This window comes from Chlorocebus sabaeus, chromosome 10, assembly GCF_047675955.1.
Source record: "Chlorocebus sabaeus isolate Y175 chromosome 10, mChlSab1.0.hap1, whole genome shotgun sequence".
Lineage (NCBI taxonomy): Eukaryota > Metazoa > Chordata > Mammalia > Primates > Cercopithecidae > Chlorocebus > Chlorocebus sabaeus.
In genome coordinates, this window is record NC_132913.1 from 75,908,782 (window position 1) to 75,918,375 (window position 9,594).

At 31.4% G+C, this 9,594-nt stretch overlaps 1 protein-coding gene across 10 annotated transcripts in view; it reads left to right on the top strand.

The window, feature by feature from the left end:
- Positions 1-3,594, top strand: part of GULP1 (GULP PTB domain containing engulfment adaptor 1) — a 301,980-nt gene extending 298,386 nt beyond the window's left edge. For all 10 annotated transcript variants that reach the window (XR_012094240.1, XR_012094241.1, XM_038001858.2 and 7 more), the window contains one exon: positions 1,613-3,594. Coding sequence is in view for 8 of the 10 variants with exons in the window: in XM_038001858.2 (XP_037857786.1) it covers positions 1,613-1,684 (72 nt within the window). In the remaining 2 variants the exon portion in view is untranslated. The remainder of the gene's footprint in view (positions 1-1,612) is intronic.
- Positions 3,595-9,594: the final 6,000 nt, after the last annotated feature.

Sequence of the window (9,594 nt, forward strand, 5' to 3'; positions counted from 1 at the left end):
AGATGACATAATACACAAATCTTCAGATATCCAAATAAAATAATTTTAAAGAAAAGTTTACTTACAGTATTATGAAGTATTTATTTTTCTAAGTATTTGCTGGCTGTTTGAGAAATATAAATAAATATGACAAAATGTATTTTGTGATAAGAACAGATTTTTTAAAAATCATGATAAGTACTCTCATATTTACTCAACTAAATAAAGATTGTATTCCAAGTACTGGAAAGACTTCTGAAAAACTTTCACAATGATTACATCACTATATTGCTATATAGTAGTAGTCTCTGTGCTGTAAACATAATGAAGAATATTCTTTGAACATTAATAACAAATAAAGTGTGGCTTACAGCTTTGTAACTGCCTTCCTCCTCGATATGATGATGTTTACACTGGATTTAGAGAAAGATAAAAACATTTACATAACTATTCTAAATAAAAGTAATTTGGGGAGATGCAAAAAGATACACAATTAGCTAACATACAGGTAAATATAGTCAGTCTAATTGAATAAAACACCCAAAGCAGAGGTGAAAACCAATGGTTACCTTTAAGAGACATTTTCTTTTCTTTAGGAATACACTGCTCTCTGCATATTATTTGCCAATAATGTGTCACATGGCCACTCGAAATTACAAATTACCTTTCTGAAACATTTCAGTTCTGTTAGTAAGAAAAAAAAGGTAGAGTATATAGAGAGCACTACCACATTTGCTTCTACAAGGAGATTTACAATGCAACCTCCACTTTCATTGATCAGTGCAAGTCTGTGCTTTTCATCTTTTTGTAGGCCCATGTGTAGAGATTTACAAGAAAGGGTAGGAATGAGGAAAGGTGGTAAGAAGAGATGACCTGCAGTTCAATTATATTATGCAATTAAAACAATAGAGAGATTGGAGTGGAGAAGGACAGACTCCTTTGCCATTAACTTTTAACTCAAAATCTTGGTGGAAAAACACTTTCATAGCAATTGTGTTCTTACACTCAATAAATCAAAGACAACTTAACTTCTAAAATATGCAAGGGAGAGTAGGAGTCAAAGAAGCCAGTCCGCTACAAGCGACAGCAAGGCTAGTAGGGGAAGTTTTCTCCATGGCAAAATAATCTGCAGTTGTATGTTCCACAGAGGATATGGCATTCCATTTAAAAGAAGTATTTTACCAAGGCTCTGGTCAGTGCTAACCGGGAAGAAAAGGTGAAAATCATCAGGATATCTTGAACCTCTCATCAATTTGAAGTCTAACTATCTTAATAATATTTAAATTAATAATAATTTTTAAAGCTAACAGATTTCATTTGCGATAGAATGATGTAGTAACTAACCTTTTCTGAAAAAGAAACCTGTGTCTTAATTTTATGTATTTTCTTCTGTCTCTCATGCATGCTAACCTCACATATATTTAAAACATTAAAGTGTTAATGGGTCTGAAAGAACTACCAGTGCTTATACACCTATATAAAAATTCAACAAGTCAACATTTTACATGTAGTTATTATTAGTTGATCAAAGCATGAATATTTCAACTTCAGTGCATAGTCTTTTTTATTCACTGATTTTATTTTACTTTGCTGTGAGCATTTTGGATATTAATGATTTTATTCTGTTTTACAGGAGGGGTTCAAAATGGGACTAACTCTTGAAGGCACAGTATTTTGTCTCGACCCATTAGACAGTAGGTGCTGACATCAAGAACAAGAAATCCTGATTCATGTTAAATGTGTTTCTATACACATGTCATTTATTATTACTTTAAGATAGGTATTATTCATGTGCCAATATGTTTTTGAATATTTTAATATTTTGAAAATTTTTTCAGTTAAATTTCCTCACCTTCACTATTGATCTATAATTTTTATTTTAAAAACAACTTACTATAAAGTAGATCATACTTTTATGTTCCTTTCTGTTTCTACTGTATATGAATTTGTAATTGAAAGACATATTATACAAATACCTGCCTTGTGTCTGAGTTCTATTTAGTTAGCATCTTGAAACTTGTATTCATTTTCCAGATTGCTGGTTTATTAATGATTTCCCAAAAGCCATACCTTAAAGATAACTTTTTAAATTCTGAAGAGATATGCCAATGCCAAACTAAACATGGTCTATTTTCAAACCAACAAACATGTTACTATTCATTAGACAGATGTCATTTTATGTATAAATACTGTTCACATCACTGGGAAAATGTAAACTTTAAACATAATGCCACAAGGTCACTAATTTCTAGCAGGTAAAATTATAAGGATATAAATTCCAATAATAAACCAAATGTATTTAGAGTATTTATTAGTAAATGCAAGGTGATGTTAGTTATGATCAGTTATACTCTAAATATTTAATTTGTTTTATAAAGATAATGAAAAAATGAAAATTTGCTATTTATTAAAAAACTTTAAATTTCATTCCAAATGAGATAAGTTATATTACTATAACATCTAAGCATCATCTGATTTGATATTCCCTAAAAAACATTTGGAATATATGCTATCTATAGATTCAGTGTCTATTACCCATATTTACTTTACCAAATATATTTCTTCTCACTACGTAAGGACTACTCTTCTCATATTTTCTTTGATGAAGATATTTTTCACCAAAGTTTATTTTGTGATGCCCCATTGGTTTTGATACTTTAAAATCTGTGACACCCATTCTATATGAATTATCAATATTATTTGGTAAATTCAATTTGTATTTGTTTTGTTAAAGTCAAAAATCTCATTAAAAAAAAAACCTCGTTACTGCTCAGTTTAGTCTTGAACATGAGCAATAAAATTCTCCTGCATTTCATTCTTGATGTGCTGATGAACTTAGACTTTTAAAAATATTTGTTTCCTATACCTTTACCCATTACATAACAGACTAATTTGTACTCAGTAAAGCAAAAATTTATGATCAAAATTTCTAACTTGGTTCATCACATTATAAGATAAGTAAATTAAATTAATGAAAATGTGACTTAAATTAGGGGTAACCCTCAAAAATAGATTTATCATTTACTTATGGGAATTTTCTTCAAGTGTTAAAGGTACATTTTCACTAGGAAAAGAAATCAAATATGCTTATGCAATATATATTTGTCTGTTTTTCCTTAATGTTATATGGTATATATGAGCCTTCTTGTTTAGTTTCTTTTATCTGCTAAGTTGTACCTTAATTAGAGGACAATATATGTTTCATAAGGAAGAGTCTTTATAATTTTGTTTGTCAGATAGTATTTTGGAATTTGTATAATGAGGATGTTTAGAAGCCATATAAGTGGCTTTTTTTTAACAGATAGAATTTGTATTTTTATTGTACTTTAAAAAGATTTATGTAATAGGTATATATTTAGTGGCCATTTATTATCAATGGTAACACAATAGAGTACTGAGATGGTATTTGCACATTTAAGATCTGTTACTTTACCAATTTTTAATGGTAATCAACTCTGCTACTGGCATGATGAAATAGTACATAATTGGTCATTAATTATGAACATTTATTTCTCCAGTGCGTTTTTATGAAGATCTGGTTGAAAATTGTATTTCTATGTAAACTTAATGATATGTTTGGTTTTCCTGAAAATAAATGATTTTAAATAAATTAAATTGCATAATTCATTTGTTAAATAATCTGTAATTAATATAGACACATTCTGAAGCTAATTATTGAACAGATTTTCTTGATCATAAATGGAGCTAAAAGAAAGGGAGAGAGTCAGAGAGAAAGGCAAAGAAGAAATAAACGGCTTTACCTTTAACTTCATTTCTTGCAGCCCACACACATTTTAGCTTTATGAGCAAATGTCATTCAGTTGTGAAAACAGTGGACTGATCCTGCTGGTGAGAGAGGTCATGATTTGCTTCCTTTTACCAGAAGCATCTGGTGCAAAAACTGTATTATGTAAATATCAATTTTATAACTGGAGGCTTTTTTTAACTTAGCAGTAATGCAAAGGGTGTCTTGGCCGACAGTTTTATAAAGGTGGAACTTGATAATAGGATGCGGATTATGACTAAGAGTACAATCATGAAGAAGTTTTGAATCAATTTAAAACACGATGTTAAGTATTTTATGGACACGGGACTCACATGCATAGCCTTTGAACACCAAGGAACAATTCATCAATTCATTCTATAAAATTCATTTATTACTCACTTTATATGAATAACATGTACTTTATGGGGTAAGAAAACATCTAGCAAGTTTGCTAACATGTGTTAGCAGGTAGCGTTAAATTGACAGGATCCCTGATTTCAGTCAGTTTATTGTCATAAAGTAAAAGTATGAGAAGCATATAAGTTAATGAATAAAAGCCAATATGTATTACAACACTGTGTGAACCAAAAACTTCCCCAGGAACACTTATATTTAAGTATGTTTAAGTCTGGGTACCTCGTACTGGCTGATGTCAGCTATCAGACATCCAGTGTGAAGTTTATCAGAATAGCCCAATGGCAAAAATTTTCTTCATCTCTTTTTGTTCTTTTATTTGGATTTGGATTTTTCTTAAAAAAATGAATAATATTATGGGAATGTATTTTCAGTAGGATTTCTGATAGATAATATGTTGCATTTCTAAATAATGATTTTTTTTATTCGTTTTTATGTTACTTAGCATAACCCTGAAAAAACTGGCTGTTAATGTTTTTCTATTCCAATGTTTCCACATATACTTCCAGATTCAATATTTACTCATGATTTTGGGCTTCATCCTCTGTTAAATTACTTGAAGAATCTTGGAGTCATTTTTGACAACTGAATTTCAGACTCCACCTAAACTACACCCTTTATAGGGAGCTCATAAATGTGATTGTCACAGTTGGAACTGCCCTTGGACCCCTGTGTCTCATGCAGAAAGTGTCTTCTTCCTATATAACTTCAGACAAATATTTAAAATCTCCTCCCTCTAATGTCCATCTCACAAATTTGACACAAACTTTAATTCTTGTACATTTATTTCATGTTTTGATCTTTTGTTGTTAAGGTCCGTGATAATCCACTAATGAAACACCTTCCCCAAAAGCATAATTTCTCTAGAATTCCAAGTGGGATTTTCTTAATCTAGCAAGAACACAACCTCCTAAAATCATTCATGGTCTATTTTCTTGCTTTCAAAATACAGTTTAAGAACTACGAATATTATGTAAGTAGCAGACAGTATTGTCTTTCTCTGGATTCATTTTGTTCTGCTCTACTTCTTAGCTTCTAATCAATACTTCTAATCAATACTATGCCAATTCTAATGGCATACTTAAGAAGGAGTTGAGATTAAAGGCTCACTTTCCATTTTTCTGACATTACATGATAACTTGAAATAACCAAATTTCTTCTTTCTGTATCATTAACATTGTGTTTTTTGTCAGTTAATAGTACCACCAAGACTATGTAACACAAATTTTGTAAAAATTTATTTTCTTTACCTTAGCTATATTTTTGGCATTCATTCAGATCTACATGCCAAGTTCATTGAACCAAATCTTCTAGTTTTCAAGCAGTTCTATAGACACCTTGGAATATTCATTAAGACTTTTAAAGGTTTATGTTTTCATTCAAGAAGGCCTGATTAGAAGCTATAGAAGTTGTCTTCTTAAAAATATTTTCCAGTACCTGCTGGAATAACAAAGTTCTCCAAGAAAGAACACTCTGAAATCTCATATTTTCTTAGTACCTTGGACATAATCAACTTATGATAGTATATTTTGTAAAATCAGTAAGATATTGTCTAAGAAACATCTTTCTTTTTGTATTTTTAATAAAACATTTTTTAAAAAGTTTGCTCTCCATTTTTCAACCATTTTGAAGAAAGTATTGCCTTGACATCCTTCCTCTTTGTTACCAAGTACAACACTTTGTCCAAAGGCATTCATTAAAAGATTGCATATTTATTTAGATGCTTCTTGCTAATGATGTGAACTTAAATGTTTTATGTTCTCTTAGAAAAGAACAGCATGCCTTCAAATAAATGTTGGGAGAAGATAACCATTATCTAATTTCCAATAAAATATTTATTATTATTTTAACTTCTATTGTAGCAATAATTTGCTAAATAAATCTCTTAGTAATTATTGAAGTTTGTCTAACAATCACCATAGAATCGTAGACTAAGGATGTCTGGCCCGATTGATAGAGGAAAAAAGAAAATAATGGTTACTTAGTGTCAAAGAGGCTATAACGATTCAAACATGAATGTTATGTAATTAAGGGACAGGGCCCGTGCTCACGGGGTTAGATATATATATAGCTTGTATATGAAAGAATGACAGCTAAAAACTCTAACTTTTCTTGAATCCCGTATTGTGGTCACACAGGTTTTACTGGTTTGACATATTTTTAAGTTCATATTTCTGTCCTTAACTTTTTATTGTCCTCTTATTTCAAATGAGCTTTCAGAAGAACATGTTGGGGTCCTTCCCAACTGCCTACTCCCTCCCCTCTGTCTGGCCAGGCTGTTATGTTCTAGTCTGTTCCAAAGGTCACTTGTTCCAGTTGAAATAGCTGTCTGGATGGCTTGGAACTAATCCAGACACTGGTTCTTTCCTGCAGAGAAAGCAAAGATAGATGTTTGTTTCTTGGCTACATTTTGAAGGGAAAAAATAAAATAATTTTATGGCTGGACCATGCTTGGAAAAGATCATATAATTCTAGAACCCAGTTAAAATTGTTATTATTTTCCAATATTTTGTGTCTATTTTTATTTTTATATACTTTTCAAAATCAGTTGTTTAGTATCAGTATCATTAGGTAAATAGGCAGTTGTGTGTCAGAAGTATATACAGATACATTTTGGTACATTTTAATTAAATACTAATCTCTCTCTCTCTCTCTCCTTTCTCACATACATACACACTCCATTTAACTATTCAGTTCTTTATGTTATTCTTAGTAGCTGCTTTAACTAAAGAAAAATAAACTTGAGTCAGGCTAGACAGTACAAGGAATGGAGGAGACAGGTAGTGAGGGGATACTCATAAATCTTCATAGATATCAACTTACCCACACTTGGCAAAGTGGCTGTGTGCACATATTTGACCTCTTCATTTTTCAGACAAGTTGAACCATTTTCGGACCAGGGAGTACTAAGAATGATGCAGTTATCTGAAAAGTTGTTTCTACAGTGATTTCTCTTTAATCTCCCCTAGTTTCCCCATAATGCCTGCAGTTGTCTTTTCTACATAAAAGGAATTAAACAGAAAAATTGCTAAAAATAAGCTGGTTACTGTTTCATGACTTCCAGCCACCAATGGCAATTAGAAAAACAAATATTCCTTCCTTGAAATCACTTGAGTTTCTAAATTTCTAAACCATACAGCTCTTGAATTTTTAAGTAACTTTTTAAAAGATTACTTACAATGAACAAAGCCAGATCTACAGGGAACTGTTGAACTAAATTGTAGCACTCTATGCTTTGATGTCACAGCTTTGCTTACAGCATTAATTCAGCATTCTTTGACTTTGGGAAATTCATGTAATGGGGTTTTATGTCCCTTGACATTCACAAGCATTAGCCATTCTAGGCATAAAGAAAAAGGAAGAAATTCCCCCAAATAAACCTAAGATTTAAAAAAAAATTATCAGAAGAATCATGTATTTTACATTCTTTAACTTGCCTACTAGTTGTAAATAAATATCGAATCAATGGCTTCTAAGTAAATAGTGTATCTGGCTCAGAATTAGAGATAATAATAGTCTTGAAAAAAAGGACAGGAGCCATCACAAAAATGTTCAAGCCTTTGAATCTCCTTATTGTAGAAATACTTTATGTAAACTATTTCTCTTCATAACACTCAAAGTTGAATGCAGGGCAAAAGTATCATTCTCTCTTTTCTCAACCTTTCTTGCTCCTAGGTACACATTTAAAGACAGACCTCAGCATATATTTACACTGGAAAAATGGAGCCTGTGTTTCTCTACAAAAGTATTAATGGCCTACCACATTTTCAGGATGACTTCAAGATGAATAAGGCATGTCTCAAAAGAATTCCAAGGCTCCCCCTCTTTCCAAGTGAATATTAAACCTTGAAAATGCCAGCAAAAAAAAAAAAAGAAAAAAGAAAAAAAAAAAAACAAAGCTGAAACATACAAGATAATACTACATCGAAACACCAAAACACAAGTATTCTTACATGTACTCACATGGATAGAAATATTTAGATTCACAGAGAAGTTGTCCTATACTGGGATTTCTCAGGAACTTGCATGTATATGCTTAGGTTTTGTAATGTGTGTGAATATGAATATTAGAATACTTTCTTGAAATAGATTCAAATAAAACTTGCCTTTGACATGTTGAGTTATACTCTTTGAATGGCCTTTTTGGTAGTTTTCTTGTTTATTTTACCTGTAAAGGGAAGGGAAATGCAGAGAATATAAAAGTCCTCAGCATGGTGTTAAATCTTCCAAAGGCAGCATTGCCCTGTGCATTTCTCATCATTTTGCATCCCTTAATCCTTAATCATAGAGCTAAAGCTAGAGAAAACAGCTGGCCCTGAAAACCACAAAGGGCTCAAGTATTTATTATGTTATGCAAATTGATCAAAACTCTCCAACTTTTTAGAAAATAATTTACAAAAAGAAAGAAACCTAAAACAGTACTTCTTAACAAACAGTTCAACTTTGTTTTGTTAAAGAAGCAGTAAAGAATATCCATCTGATCAAATAAGATTTATTAAATAGTTTCTAGACAGAAAATAAAGTCAATGAGACCATGGAAAGCACATGAGTCATATGACCTAGTTGAGTTTATTTAGAACACACACACTCACAAAAATTTGGGATTCCATCAAAACCAGATTGTTTCCCGCACTGTTCCCCTACTAAAAATTCGAAAATCAAAGGAAAATTGGACAAAAGTGTTCAAAAATGCTATGCACAAAGATTGTCCAACAACAAGCAAAACAAATGGAATAATAAAGAAAAACTGTGTTTTACCATTTTGATTTTTATTAGTCTGTTCAATAAAATAGTATTTTTATTTCATATAAATAACTTGCGTCAAATACCAGTGATCTTTTCCTTTAAGAATTAGCAGGAAAATTATAATAATGAATTCATTTTGGGTAGTAATATGAAACAATGTAACTAGGATTTAAAGAACGAGAGAGTTATTTTGGAATGTGCTTGCTCTTAAGAAAGGCCAACCAAGATTAAAATAAATGCATTAATTCATCATTGTTCTTCATGAGAATGAGCAATTTAAAGCAGAGAGAAACTTCAGTTCTGTTTGAAAAGGTCAGCTGTGATGGTATTCAAGAGGGGAAACTGAAGTCACATTTTTAATACTTAAGACAGACGCTTTATGTTAAAAGACTTCTCTGATGCGATCCTTTTGTGCCAACTGGAGTCTATGCTCCCCAGTGGGTATACAGTGGAAGAAAAAACAAGTAATTGTCCTTTACTAATCCTTTTAAGTGCTTCAACTGCACATACTCTGAAGGGGCAATTGGAATGTCTGCACCCTGCTTACTTCTCCACTGGGGCTATGCTCCCTTTCCAGTGAGAAGCCTCTCTCTCTCCATAAGTATACACACAGAACTGAAGTTTTTAGAAATGTGATTTTGAATTTGCTCTAAGCCAAATATTAAAACAGCTTGGAGCATTCATTCTGA